The sequence below is a fragment of the Peromyscus leucopus genome, chromosome 2 (genome assembly GCF_004664715.2).
Source record: "Peromyscus leucopus breed LL Stock chromosome 2, UCI_PerLeu_2.1, whole genome shotgun sequence".
Lineage (NCBI taxonomy): Eukaryota > Metazoa > Chordata > Mammalia > Rodentia > Cricetidae > Peromyscus > Peromyscus leucopus.
The window spans coordinates 120,538,118-120,553,394 of NC_051064.1; the positions used below are offsets into that span (position 1 = coordinate 120,538,118).

Consider the following 15,277-nt stretch of genomic DNA (forward strand, 5'->3'; position numbering starts at 1 on the left):
AATAAAGAACAAGCAGACCACAACCCATAGAACCATGGAGGCTATATATATAGCATGGAGGTCCCTAGGACGACTGTGGCTTATAATAAATTTCGGTTTTACTCAACTGTTGAAAAAAAAAAAAAGAATGGAAACACATGAACTATGAACCAAAGGCTGAGGGGCCCCCAGCTGGATCAGGCCCTCTGAATAGGTGTGACAGTTGATTGGCTTGATCAGTTTGGGAGGCAACTATGCAGTGGGACCAAGTCCTGTGCTCATTGCATGAGTTGGCTGTTTGAAACCTGGAGCTTATGCAGGGACACTTGGCTCAGTCTGGGAGGAAGGGACTGGACCTGCCTGGACTGAGTCTACCAGGTTGATCGCAATACTCGGGGGAGGATTTGCCCTGGAGGAGGTGGAAATGGGGGGTGGGCTGGGGGTAAGGGAGGGTGTGGGAGGGGGAGAATAGGGGAACCCGTAGCTGATATGTAGAACTGAATGGAATTGTAAAATAAAATAAATAAATAAATAAATAAATAAATAAATAAATAAATAAAAACAATTTCTAAATTGAAGCTCTTTTTAGTATCTGTTGGCATTCCGGCCCGCCCCTTGGGGACCTGCACTGCGTCTTGACATAAAGCTTCCTTTAAGGAAAAACCCTTCTCTTCTTCCTCTTCTGCTTCCTTCCTTTCTTGCCATGGGGTGTGCACACTTCTGCTTGCCCTCTTTCCCACCCTTTCTCTTTCTCCCTCTCTCCTTCTTTTCCTCTTTCTCTCTCTATCTCTCTCACATAATAACTCAGAAGTTTTGGGTCCATGCTGCCACTGAGTAGTATGTCACCCACTACTCATAAACTCCATTTAAGTGTTTGGTAGCAGGACACTTTGAAATAGCCACACAGTTTTTGCTGCTTTTGCTGACTCAGGAAGCCATTTCTAAAAGGAGCCATGCCTCTGCTGGCTGCCAGCAAACAAAGCCTACAGGAAAATACAGTTGCCAAGAAGCTGTGTTTGACTCTGTTTTTGTGTTTGGAATCCTTTTCTTAAGCTTTCTCAGGTTTTATGTGGAAATTTTTGCCAAACATTTGGGTGCCACATGTAGGCAGAAGTTTCTCTCCCACCCACCTGATCCCAAATAATTGACTCAGAGGCATACTATTAGTTATAAATGCTTGGCGAGTAGCTCAGGCTTATTACCAACTAGCTCTTACACTTAAGTTAACTCATAATTCTTATCTATGCTTAGCCATGTGGCTTGGTGCCTTTTCTCAGTGTGGCATTCTCATCTGGCTTCTTCTGCATCTGGCTAGTGACTCCAGCCAGACTCCACCCTTCCTCTTCCTAGAATTCTCCTAGTCTGGTTACCCTGCCTTCACTTCTTGCCTGGCCAATCAGGGCTTTGCTAAACCAATTTGAGTGACGAATCTTTACATTGTACAAGAGCATTATCCCACAACAGCAGAAGAAAATGGCCTTAAAAATAACTTTATAAAGATGATAGAGGACCCTAAAGAGGAAATGAAAAATTCCCTTTAAAAATGGAGAAAAAAAACAAACAAAAAATTGGAAGAAATCAATAAATCCCTTAAAGAAATCCAAGAAAAAACAATCAAACAGGTGAAGGAAACAGTTCAAGACTTGAAAATTGAAATGGAAGCAATAAAGAAAACACAAACCCAGGGAATTCTGGAAATGGAAACTCTGGGTAAGCAAGCAGGAACTACAGATACAAGCATCACCAACAGAATACAAGAGATGGAAGAGAGAATCTCAAAAGTTGAAGATACAATAGAAGAAATAGATTCATTGGTCAAAGAAAATGTTAAATCCAACAAATTCTTAACACAAAAACATCCAGGAAATCTGAGACACCATGAAAAGACCAACCCTAAGAATAAATAATAGGGATAGAAGAAGGAGAAGAATTCCAGCTCAAAGGCACAGAAAATATATTCAACAAAATCATAGAAGAAAACTTTTCCAACCTAAAGAAGGACATGCCTATGAAGATACAAGAAGCTTACAGAACACCAAATAAACTGGACCAATGGGGAAAAAAAGTCCCCTCACCACATAATAATCAAAACAGTAAACATACAATGTAAAGAAAGAATATTAAGAACTGTAAAGAAAAAAGGCCAAGTAACACATAAAGGGAGACCTATCAGAATTATAACCAACTTCTAAATGGAGACTCTGAAAGTCAGAAGGTCCTGGACAGATAGCATCCATAGGAGAGCTGGCTCTGCCCCTTGCAGGCCTCTGTTCACAAGAGATCTGGATTACTCTCACACCAGGACCTGCAAGGCACCCTATGCAGTGGCATGTAGGGGACTGGGCCCACCATTCATTGAGACAGGGTGAGGTGGACCCAACCCTTATTGGGGGGAGGCACAGTGGAGACCCAGGAGACTCAGCTGACAAACTCAGCTACTACCTAAGCCCAGATCCTTGACCTGACCCACTCCAACATCTGCCCAATCTGTGAGGGGCTAGAGAACATGAAGGGGCCTATCCTGATGAACCATAGCCACAGGATCTCCATAACTCTGGGCAACAATATCTCATTGAAGAGGAATCTAAGTGAGGGTCCAGTATTGATGCTGTAGCAGAAGCCAGAGGCCTTGAACCAGAACAATGACTCACTGTAATGAATTTTTGCAAATAAAGCTGTATAGGAAAAAGGGTATACTGCCTGACACACTGCAGCTTCCAATGCCACTATGAAGAAGGAATATGTGATGGAGATGTAAGAAAGACAGAGGAGCAGAGTGGTACATCAGTGCAGAACAGGAGATGCAACCGCTGTGACTGGGATGAGAAAAGGCTGGAATTGATAGAGAAACAGGTCGTTACACAGAGGGGTCAGCAACATGGTGGTTTTGTATTTTAATTTTTTATTTTCTTTTGGAGGGAAATTATAAGGGTGGAGGGCAGATATGGAAGGACTGGGAATAAGGTGATTGAGGTGCATAATGAGCAATTCCCAAAGAACAAATAAAAAAAATATGTTAAAAGAGAATAAATTTCTGCAGGTAAGATTACTAAGGTGTTTTGAATTATACCTTTGTGTAGCCTGTCAATCAAAACAGACACCATGGTTTCACAGGGTTTGTCCCAATTACCAGTTAACTATGTGAGTTCAAACACATTAGTCAGTTAGATACAATAAAGACACTGTCCCTTTCTTAAACATTGAACTCTAACTCAGCTTGTCCTGGATTCTGGCTCAGCAGTCTACCCTACTATGGCCCAACACCTTAAGAAATGCTCTCTTGATGTCCTTATTCCGTAGACTGTACACCACGGGGTTGAGCAAGGCTGTGAAGGCATTGTAAAAGAGTGAGACCTGCTTGTCTCGCTCAGGGGAGTAGCTGGAGTTGGGCCTCATGTAGATGTAAGTACATGGACCATAGAAGAATGTGACCACAGTCAGGTGGGAGGCACAGGTAGAGAAAGCCTTGCAGCGACCCTGGGTGGACTTGATCTTGAGAATAGCCTTGGCAATATGAATGTAGGAGGCCACAATGAGGAAAATGGGAGTAACAACCACAAAAATACTCAAGACCAGATCTATCATCTCAATGAGGTGGGTATCCATACAAGCCAGGCTACGCACTGAAGGACCTTCACAGAAATAGTGGTTGACCTTGTTGGGCCCACAATATGGCAGACTCATGGTGAAGAAAGTATGCAGCACAGAAAAGAAGAAACCACAGATCCATGTCCCAGCAGCCAACCATACGCACAGTCCCCAGTTGAGGATGACAGTATAACGCAGTGGGTAGCAAATGGCCACATATCTGTCATAAGCCATGACAACAAAGAAGGTGCACTCAGTCATACCCAGGGCACCAAACACAAACATCTGCAGCCAGCAGCCAGCAAAGGAGATGGTCTGAGAGTGAGCAAGAAGATGCACCAACATCTGGGGCATGGTGGTGGTGACATAGCACATATCCAACAGGGCAAGTATACAGAGGAAGAAGTACATGGGAGTGTGCAGCTGTGTGTCCAGGCAGATCAGCATGATGATGAGCCCGTTGCCCAGGACTGAGCATAGGTAGATGAGAAGGAACACAATGAAGAGGATGCTGTTGGTTGTGGGGTCACTGGAGAAGCCAAGCAGGACAAACTCAGAAACCCAGCTTTGGTTCTGCCCTGGAATCATCCACATGGTGGGGCCTGTAAGGGAATCACGTTCATTTATGTGTCACCTGACACATGTCAGCTATAGAGGAAGAAAGGGAAGATACAGGCTGGCGACATGGCTCAGAGTTTAGCAGCACTGACTGCTGTTCCAGGGGACCAGCTAGTTCAGAGCTGTCTGAGCCTCCAGACCCAGGGGTTCTGACTCCCTCCTGTGACCTCCACAGGCAAGAGATACACATGGTGCACAAGCATGCAGGTAGGCAAAACCCCATTACTTAAAATAAATACAAATAATACTTTTTAATTAAGAAAAGAAAGGCTGGGGTGTGGGTTCTGAGCACACTGTTCAGTTTCCATGCACACTTCTCAAGTTACTGAACCCCAGTCTCTTAATCTATCAAATGAGGTTGATGACACCCATGTCTCAGGACTATGATGGATATCTAAACCATCTCACAGAACTCCTAGAAACACCATGTGACACATGACATGTCGCATGCAGTCTCACATTCTCATTCCATCCTTGGGAAGGAAGAGAAGGGATCCTCATAGTAAGAGGCTCCTAGCTCCACCAACTGAAATGATGAGCACTGGGGCCAACTGTCTCAATGAATAAGGTGAGAGCAATTGAGGAAGGATCCCCTATCAGTCTCTGAACACACACACACACACACACACACACACACACACACACACACACACACACACACATACCCCGCAGACATATGCAGAGGAGAATAAACAAGTAGATGAAGACAGAACACATGTCATTCAGACACAGGCCCTCACACATACAGTTCCATGAGTAATGACAGAAGTTCACGTGTGCAGTGCACTGATTCTTCCTGGCATCTTCCCAGAGAATGTTGATGGACCATTTGGATATGGGAGCAGGAAAATCATATCTTCCTTCCTTAATCCTGTCTCCCTTGCACACAAACAATCAATTCTGGTGTATATTGTAGGGTTGGGTAGTAAATCTAAAGCAACCAATTTTTTCGAATCAAACCTGATAAATATATTTGTCATTTATCGAGAAGCAAAAGTAAGATTTTTTAAGAACATAATGGTAATATAGAATAAGGGAAAAAGAAGTATTCAAAATATTTATACAAAGAATTGGAAAGATATATCATAACAACAGATGCTCCAATGGAATAGTGAACAGTATTTAAAGGGCATTTCACAAGGCAGCTGTCTAGTGAGTACTGATGAGGCTCAGGTCCTCAGCACCATTTCTCATCTGGAAATTACAGGAGAACACCTCAGTGCCAACGCCCACCCTCTTCTTCTCCATCTCACATCACCACACACCTACCAGCATGGCTACAGTAACAGATATCTAGTGTTGACAAGAGTAACTGGATCCGATGGGAGAGTAAATTAAAATGATCCCCTTAGTGTATGCCTAGCTGTGTTCCCTAATGTTGAACACACTTAATGTATTGCCCAGCAATACAAATGTTAACTATAGTTCTGAAACAATATATAAACACAAAGGCACATACAAACACATGCTCAAGGAAAGACATGTGAAGGAAATATGCAAACACTACTTAAAATAGGTTGAACTAGGGCACCACCCATGCTAATTAACAAGACAGTGGTTAAGGCAGGAATTGCTTTCATGGCAGTAGAAATATGAAAGAGATTTCTAGACATCCTGTCTCCTCTTCCCCTGTCCCCATCCCCTCTCCTGAACAGTCTACTGCTCATGACCCTCACCGTTGTCCTTCCTTTCAACCCAGGTCAGGAGCCCATCAACTCTCCCAGCAGTTTTGCATCAACATTTCCATGTGCCCCTTGCCTCTAAATGTTCCTCTTTCAATACAGCCTTTTTTTAATTTTAATTTTTAAAAATATTCCAGTCAATATACTTAGATCATATTCTTTCCCTCCTCCAACTTCTCCCAGATCCTTCCCACCCAACGTTATGTTCTTTCTCCTCCCATTCTCTCTTTCAGGACAAACAACAACATTTTTATAAAAATTAAAGAAAAATTAAAAAAATACCAAAAGAAAAACAAAACAAAACAAAACCATGGAATCAGTTTCCTATTGGCCAACTCCTCTTGGGCATGTGGGCTGCCCTGGAGTATAACTGATATGCTCAGTGACTCTCTGCTGGAAAAAAGAGATTTTACCTTTCCTAGCAAGTATCAACTGCAAATAGCTTCTTCTTTAAGGGCAGGACTCGGAGTCCACTTCCCCTTCTCACTGCTGGCCATTTGTCTGCATCAACACATTCTCCATGTGACTGCTACCTCAGTTTTTAAAAAGAAATCACACTGCTGCTATCTGGTCCCTGTTAAAATCCTTTTAAGAGCTTCCATGAACTATTATTTGAGTCAGATGCACGGGCCATTCCAAACCTTCCTGCCTGTGAGGACTCAGACTCAGCGCACAACTGTCTCCTCTGTCTGCAATCGTTCCATGCACAAATCTCCATGCAAGCACTTTGGGTATCCTACGTGCCTCTGCCTCTCTCACAGCTTAAGTCATGTGCCTAGATGCTCATCATGGAGTGAGGACCATCTCACGCATCATGTTGCCCACACTGTAGCCACACTAGGACTTAGCCTGGCCAGGAAACCTTTCCTGTTATGCTACCACCTCCCGCCTCTAACCCAGCTAGGATACAGCCTGCATGTCTTGTTCATTGGCCGGTTACTATCTGAAGAATCTGAGAGGGCTCTGATATCAATTTTGACACCAAACAACTTGGACAAACCCTTTTACTCTCTTGTTAACTGAAACCCCAGACAATTAATGAAGAATTATCTCTGAAGGAGTATGGCTGTATGGGTGACTTTCTAACTTTTGCAACAGTAGAAAAGAACTAATACTTACTTGGATAATTTATATATTCCAGTCAATGTTGCACTAACTTTAGTTTAATGTCACAACAGTTCACTGAAGGAAGTATTTTTACCTGTGTGTTACAGGTGAACATTGAAGCCCTGGAGAGGGAGGTTTGTTTCAGATTGAAAGCTCAGCATGGGAGAAGTGTGGGTTTAGAGGTGTGTCCTCAGAGCCGAGCTCTCAGTCACCTTCTCTGCTTCTGGCACACAGGCTCTGAAGTGGGGAAGAAAGGAAGGCGAAGTCTACACATTGTCCATCTAGTTGAGCTTATTGAGACTCAGCACAGGCCAGAGCCCTCCTAGGACAGAGCTGGATGACTAGCTACAGACCAGCTCTCCTAGTGGAATTTCCCCTCCTGTCTGAATGTCGGAGGCCCTCAATGTATTTAAATTAGAAGAATCCATCGAAAGAAGATTTGAGGTGTGATTTTCACAGCATGGGACACCATTTAGAGATCCAAAGTCTTTTGTAGTTTCCCGGCCCAGGGGCCTCCAACTTGGTGTACAGTGTACCCATCGGGACTGCTCCCCAAGTCTGTGGGCTCACGCTCACAAAAGAAGATATCATGATTGATTTCCAGGCAGGAAAATGCTACACATGCTAGCTCCAACCTACAAAGCCATCATCTGGAAGGTTTAGGATCAGGGTTCCAAGGAAATACTTGACTATATAGCAAATTTGAGGCCAGGGTAGGCTAAGGCACACTCACAACCCCCACCACCCAAAAAAAGCGTGATTGTCCTGCCCACAATTATCAACTGTGTCTCTGGGATGTGGTGCCTCCTTTAAAGATATTGACCATCACTGCCCCTTCATGAACATAGCTTTCTGATTCACTTCAGATCTTTGAGCTCAGACTCCAAATTCTTTGTTTTTCAACATGATTTGAAACAGACAACCCTCTGTAAATATTTATTAAATTAATAAAGGGAGGAAGGAAGATGGAAGGAGGGAAAGAACGTTGAGAAAGGAAAGAAGAGCAGGCAATGAAGGAAGAGGTCTGTGGAGTTTGAGATAAACACAGAGGACCTGAGATGGAGGACTTGACTAATTATTACCTCTAGACCCTTTTGCATGAACCCCACCCACAAGCCAAGCACCAGTGACCATCTTACCACCTGTAAATCAGGGACTGTGTCACTGAGTGGTTATTATGAGGAAGTCCCATAAAGCAACTGAGTCCAGGGAGTTAGGATTCTAGGCAGCTCAATCTACAGAAAAATTCTAAGGTGCTGTAGAGTTTGAGGACTGAATCTCCTGCTTCCTCTACAAGTAGCCCAGCCCTGACTCCTGAAGATGGCATCTATAAAATCCTGCTTAACAAAGGCCAGCTCAAACATCTTCACATCTTCCCAGTGGGACCAGAAGCTGAGGTTTTATGACCCTGCCTGCTCTCTGAGCCTCCCCAGGAGAGCTGGGGAAGGACCATTTCTGTTCCCAGTAGGGATGCTAAGATGATCCCTGGATAATATCAACAAGAGCACTTCAGTGAGACTCTTGGGGGCAGAGCAGGAGGAAATGACCCACAGAAGGAGGAGTGGTGACCTGTTCCCTTCTCTAGACTAATTGGGGAATAAGAGCAGCTCAGAGAAGAGGAGGTGGGACCTGGTCACCTGAGACACAGGTCAGGGACTTGAGTTCTCATTCTGATTCCTCCTTTACAGTCCAAACCCTGAGCCCTGACACTCATGAGACCATGTTGGAGTCACACTCCTCTTTCTTCCTCAGCTACCCTGGGACAATCACAGTCCTCCCTTCTTTACTGTGTAATGCCTGAGCAAGTCACCCAGACCTCTGATGTAATAAAGAGTCATCAACGGTGGAGGCTGGAGGGTTAGCTCTGGGAAAAAGAGAACTTGCTGGGCTTGCAGAAGACCCAGTTTGGTTCCCAGCACACACATGGCAGCTCACAACCACCTCTATCCCCAGTTCTAGAGGATCTTCTCTTCTGATCTTCTCAGGAGCCAGACATGCATGTGGAATACACACACAGGTGCAGGCAAAATGCTCACACACATAAACAAACAAACAAAAACAAATGAAAAGGTGTCAACCATGACATTGGTGCCCGATATTTCTTTGGGCCGAGAGCTCACAAATAACAACATGGAGAATTATTATTAATTATGAAAGCTTGGCCTTAGTTTAGGCTTGTCTCACTAGCTCTTATAACTTAAATTAACCTGCTTTTATTCATCTACATTCTACCATATGGCTTTTACCTTTCTTTCATTCTGTCTGACTCTCCAGGTCTCTTTGGCGTCTCCTGATAATTGAGTGCCTCAATTATCTACTTCATCTCTCTGCTGGGAAGACCTACCTATAGCTCAGCCTTTTGTTATGCAAAACACATCAATACCTCTTCACAGTGTGCAAATATCCCACAACATGGCACAGCCACATGCAGGTCAGCAGTGACATCTCATGCCAGTGGAGTGAGAAAACGCTCATATGGCGCATGTCTCTCAGATGCAAATAAGAATTTGGGTCCAAATACATATAGCTCTGGAGCATGTTCTCTTGAGCTTGCTGTTTTTCTGCCTCAGTTTCATCTTCTGTAGAATTCCAATAGTAGCCTCTTCCCTTCTAGGCTGGCTAGAGGATAAATGTGATGATGTCAGGACCCTGCCACATGTTCTGGCCAGTGTTCCATGACCTCCATTCTCTATCCCCGCCTTCTGTCTATGTCTTTGTTTCCTAAGGATTCTGAAGGAGAAGACAGGACTATAAAGTCTTTCTGCAGAGAGTGATTGATGATAAGGGGTTGGAGTCTGTGAGATGCTCCTTCAACACAGCCAACAGTAACAGTTCATTATAAAATGACAACTAAATAAATTGGAGAGGAAACAAGGGCAGAGTGTCTAGGAATGTGGCTCAGCTGTATAGCACCCGAGTAAATAGAATGCTCGAGGCTAGAGTTTGAGTCACGGCACTAATAACAGTGAAGCAGCACACTCTGAACTCTGCACAGCCTGGTGAGCACCTGCATTGTCCTGTGCCCTGTGCTCCAGCAGTTGTTCACTGTGGCGCCTTTGCTGCTGGAAACAATGAGCAATGACAGTGATCTCAACCGCTGTTCAGAGGTCTGTGTTGCCACCATGACACTGCCATGATGGGTGGACTTGAACCTTAGTAATTGGCCATCAGCACCAATCAGAAGCACTTGACCCAGCCCTGAACCCTGCAGTGCCGTTACTCAGCCTTGTCCCACAGCTCTGACCCCAACTCTTCCCACTCCTGCTCTTGGTCCTCATCAGCTCTGGAGAGGCAGTGGAGTCCAGGCAGAGGTTCTTCTCCACCAGGATAGACAAGGAGACAAGTTCAGAGAGGAGCAGACAGAACCCACTGAGTGTCACATACAGAATAACACAGCCACCCTGCCTCTGCTGTTTTTAGTCCTGGATATTTTATTACAGATTCATAGGGAGAGGCTCAAGAGGGAGAGAGACACACATTTGAGTTAGACATGGATGTCAGCAACATGGCAGAAAAGCAGTCACAGGATGGGGACAGAACTTGGTAAAGGTGAGAAAGCCCAAAGTCTCCTAGAAAGCATATTTGAGATCTGGTAAAAGAAAAAGACAGACCAGAGGGAAAAGAAAATAAAATGAAAAAATGTTGGGGGTGGATCTTACGCCTTTGTGAGTGAGGACTCAAAAAGGTAGGCAGACATAACAGAGCCTCATGGCTGCCCCAAGAACAGCACACTCTGGTGTTTTAAATTACTGCAGCATGAAGAGATTCCCAAGCATGGTCCTAAATGGCAGTTGCACAGATATTGAACAATGACCCAGAAGACATGAGTGATTTGACAAAATCCACTCCAGGCCCTGTCCACTTGCCTCTTGGGTGAGGCTAAATGTGTTATGTCTATCACATGCTTAATTGTGTGAGTTCAAGCTAATGGCTGTACCTCTGCTTTAGTCAAAAACTCTCTTGCTGCTTAGAGCTGGGCCAGTTCCACAATGGTAATGAGACCACTCCAGAGATCAACATGAAGGAAAAGTCAAACTCTAGATATTTCATTCTGAACCAGAAGGACCATAAAGGAGAGGAATATGAGATTCAAGAAGAGAAGTCAGCAGCTCCACAGCTTGTACAACCTGGGACTCCTTAATTGGCCCCCAACTGACAATGTTTCATTAATGGACCATGTGAGAATTGGTTTATTTAGTTAGATGAGTATTTCAAAATGTTTTCTGGTTTTATGTCTAGAGAAGGAAGTAAAAATGACCATGACAAGCAGTGAGAGGATGTGGCCACGGAAAGGGCCTAACAGGTGTCTCCAGAGAATGTCATCCCATCCACTCAGTTCTTCATACCTTTTCCTGTTTAGGACACCTTTGATGAGAATTCACATGAGACAGAAACATCTCTAACAATCTTTCTCGTTTGTAAGAAGGCTACCCACAGATTTCTCCACACTCACTCTACACCATTTTACAATTATATTCCATGGATGTTCATGACCATATAACCAGCCCATAAGCCACAATGCACTCATCAATATAGACTCTTACCTGGAAGACATTTCTTCTTCCAAATCAAAGGAATGACCAAATTCCATGGTCAGCATTCTGTCCCTTGAAAGGGTTTCTCCTGATCACTGTCTTCAGGGATATCCAGAAACAGCACAGTGCTCCACTGTCCACTTTCAGTTGGGGCAGGCATGTCGTTTAAAACCATATGTGACCAGAATAAGTTTGTTCCTCCTCCTCAATTCACCATAGTGAACTGCCCATAGGGACCATAGTCTCAGGCTGGGGAAGGGATGTAGCAGGAGTACAGCACATGGGCCACTTGTTCATGTAACTACTTGTGCCTTCATGGACTACTAGAGATATCTGTGGGTGCACACTGATATTTGACGATGCCAGCTTTCAACCCACTACAGGGGTGCTGATTTAATTATGGGCACCAATGGAAAAAATAATAAAAGAAAACAAAAGCATTTTTATCCATTGAAATATATTTTATATATGTATCTACATATATAATATCTGATAAATATGCATATATACATATATATGGCAGGTGATTGAGTTCACATGGTCATTGAAGCTGTGGTTCATGTAATAGAAGACTATATCGTTAAGATGTCGGTGCATCCTAAACAGATACACAGACTCAATGCCTCTAGCACGATCCTAGGAGTCACTCTTTTGAAATTGCCAAACAAATCCTTGAGTTCAATGGAAAGTGCAAGGGTACCAGAAGAGGCCTGTGGTGGTCTAAATAAGAATGGCCCATAGGCTCTTATATTTGAGCACTTAGTCATCAGACAGTGGACCTCTTTGGAAGGATTAGAAGGATTAGGAGGTGTGGCCTTATTATAGTAACAGTGTCAATGGAGGTGGGATTTGAGTCTCAAAAGCCCATGCTAAGTCGGGTGTCTCTCTGTCAGAGGATCAGGGTGCAACGCTCAGCTACTGCTCCATGACATGCATGCTACTGTACTCATGTCAGGATGGTAAATGATGGGCCAAACCTCAGACACTGTTAGCATGCCCCCACTACATGCTTCACTTTATAACAGCAATAAACCAGCAACTAAGAGAAGGCCAAACAACCTTGAAAGAAGGACAATGTGTAAGAACTAATGTTTTACACTTTTGAAATCATCCACAAAGCCATAGAAAACCTAAAAAGGATGATACTGGACTGAGATTGACATGGAATTTAATAGGCGAGGATTGTCACTCCAGACACAAGCACTAATATGTATTGACTATTTTAGTTAAGAGTATAAAGAATGTTCAATGGGGAAAGGATAAGATTTTCCAAAAATGTGGATGAGGCACATGGATATCCATGTTAAAAAGAATGCAATTGGGCCTTTGCCACATACTATACACAAAATTAATTCAGAATGGATCGAAACCTAAAAGAAACTTTAAAAACAAAACACAGGAGTAGATTTTGATGACATGGAATAAAGAAACAATTTCTTAAGTCTACTGCAAAATGACAAGAGATAAAAGTGCTCGGCCAAGTGGTGTGGAATATGCCTTTAATCCCAGCACTCCTTGGACAGAGGCTGGAGGACCTCTGTCAGGTTGAAGCCAGTTGGTCTATATAGTGAGTTCCCAAACAGCCAGGGATACCCAGGGTAATTCTTTCTCCAAAAACAAAAAAAAAAATGCATTAATTGTATTTTACCCAAGTGAAAACTTTTAAAAATACAAAGGACATTATTAAAGAAGGAAAAACAACAACCCAGGTATAGTGGCCCAACCTACAGTCGCAGCGCTGGGGAGGTAGAAGCAGGAAGATCAAAATCTTAAGGTTATCTTCAGGATTGTGGGATGTTCAAGGCTAGCCCAGAAATGAGAGAATTCTCAAAACAATAAAGATAAAAGTAAACAATAGTAATGAGTATTAACTATGAATGAAGGATACCATTATTTAAAAATATGTGAGCACAGAACAAAACTGGAGGGCCTGAGGCCTCCTTAGGAAAGAATAGTTCCAGCACTGAATCAGAGAGGAATCTGCTGATTGGTATGGTAAGAGCTACCCTGAAGATGAGAGGCAATCCATGCCCACCACCATGCAAGGGTAGAAAGGAAGCCAACAGTCACAGTCAACACTGGAAAGTGCCCTTGGATGCCACCTGAAAATTGGAGCAGCAGATGAGAGGTTCTGATGAGACCCCAGCTCCCTTCACCTCCAGCATTGCATCATTGACAAAAGAGGTCATCACGTTTCCCCATAGACCACACCAAGCTTATCTGTGAAGTTAGTTCTCTGAGCTGTACTGTTACTGTTCTACAATCGATCAACTTACTTCTGTCCTGACAACACACGCTGTGCTACTTAGCATATAGGCCTCAGCCTTCTGCTGTGTCTACTATCATGTTATCCACAGTTAGCATGCTTTGTGTTCATTTATAGGTATGCTGTTGTTTTCTGGGAACTACACCAGGTTACCTAAAGCACATTACTTGCTGCCTTCCAGGTAGAGGCACCAACATATCAGACCATGGACACAGAACTTGTATTACTTCTCTCTAGACAAAAAAACGTTCCACCTGCTGCTGTCAGGCTGATCCATACTACTTGCTTTGGCCAAAAGAATGTTTGGACAGAGAAGCAGGTCACTCTTGAAAAGCTGAGTCGTTGTGAGTTTATTCACTGTTCCTTTCCTTCTGTTCTAAGGTGACATGCTGGCTATAAGGTCCCTCCTTCAGGGTGGATGTGAGAGGATAAGTCACTCTCAGCCTACACATACAAACATGAGCAACAAATGGATCTTTGCAGCTATGATCCAGTAAGATTACTGAGGTGTGTAGACTTGTACTTTAGTGTAGCCTGTCAATCAAGACAACCATGCTGGTTTCACAATGGTTTGTTCCAATAACAGGTACTATATTGGTTCCAATGCACAGGTCATTTACATAAAGGTACTGACCCTTTCTTAAATAATGAAATCTGTGACCCCAAGGCAATAGGCAGCACTATGATGAACAAATATGTAGTTGGAAGATTTCCTGTGTCCTGGCCTGCCAGCAGTCGGTACAAATCTCTCCCAATCACATCCCCCAAGTAAATACACAGAGGCTTATATTAATTATAACTGCATGGCCATGGCTCAAGTTTTTTTCTAGCTAGCTCTTATATCTTAAATCACCCCATAACTATTCATCTAAGTATCGCCACATGTTCAGTGGCTTTACATGCGTCTCATTACAGGTTGCTCCTGGGGCGTCCCCGCCTTCTTCCTGTCTCTCCCTTAGAATACTGCCTGACACACTGCAGCTTCCAATGCCACTATGAAGAAGGAATATGTGATGGAGATGTAAGAAAGACAGAGGAGCAGAGTGGTACATCACTGCAGAACAGGAGATGCAACCGCTGTGACTGGGATGAGAAAAGGCTGGAATTGAAAGAGAAACACGCCGTTACACAGAGGGGTCAGAAAGATGTTTTTTATTTTTTATTTTATTTTGGAAGGAAGTTACAAGGGTGGAGGGCACACATGGAAGGACTGGGAAATGTGTGTGACTGGGGTGCATAATGTGCAATTCCCAAAGAACAAATAAAAAATATGTTTAAAAAGAATAAATTTCTTCAGGTATTATCCAGTAAGCTTACTAAGGTGTTTTGAATTATACCTTAGTGTAGCCTGTCAACCAAAACAGCCACCATGGTTTCACAGGGTTTGTCCCAATTACCAATTACTATGTGGGTTCAAATACACAGGTCAGTTACATACAATAAAGACACTGTCCCTTTCTTAAACATCAAGTAATCTAATTCAGCTTGTCCTGGATTCTGGC

General features: G+C 43.4%; 1 protein-coding gene across 1 annotated transcript; it reads right to left on the bottom strand.

The window, feature by feature from the left end:
• Positions 1–3,109: 3,109 nt before the first annotated feature.
• Positions 3,110–4,210, bottom strand: LOC114704918 (olfactory receptor 2A12-like). The gene is given in 2 exon segments (XM_028886415.2): positions 3,110–4,188; positions 4,190–4,210. Coding segments are annotated over 2 exon segments (996 nt in total). The 3' UTR covers positions 3,110–3,213.
• Positions 4,211–15,277: the final 11,067 nt, after the last annotated feature.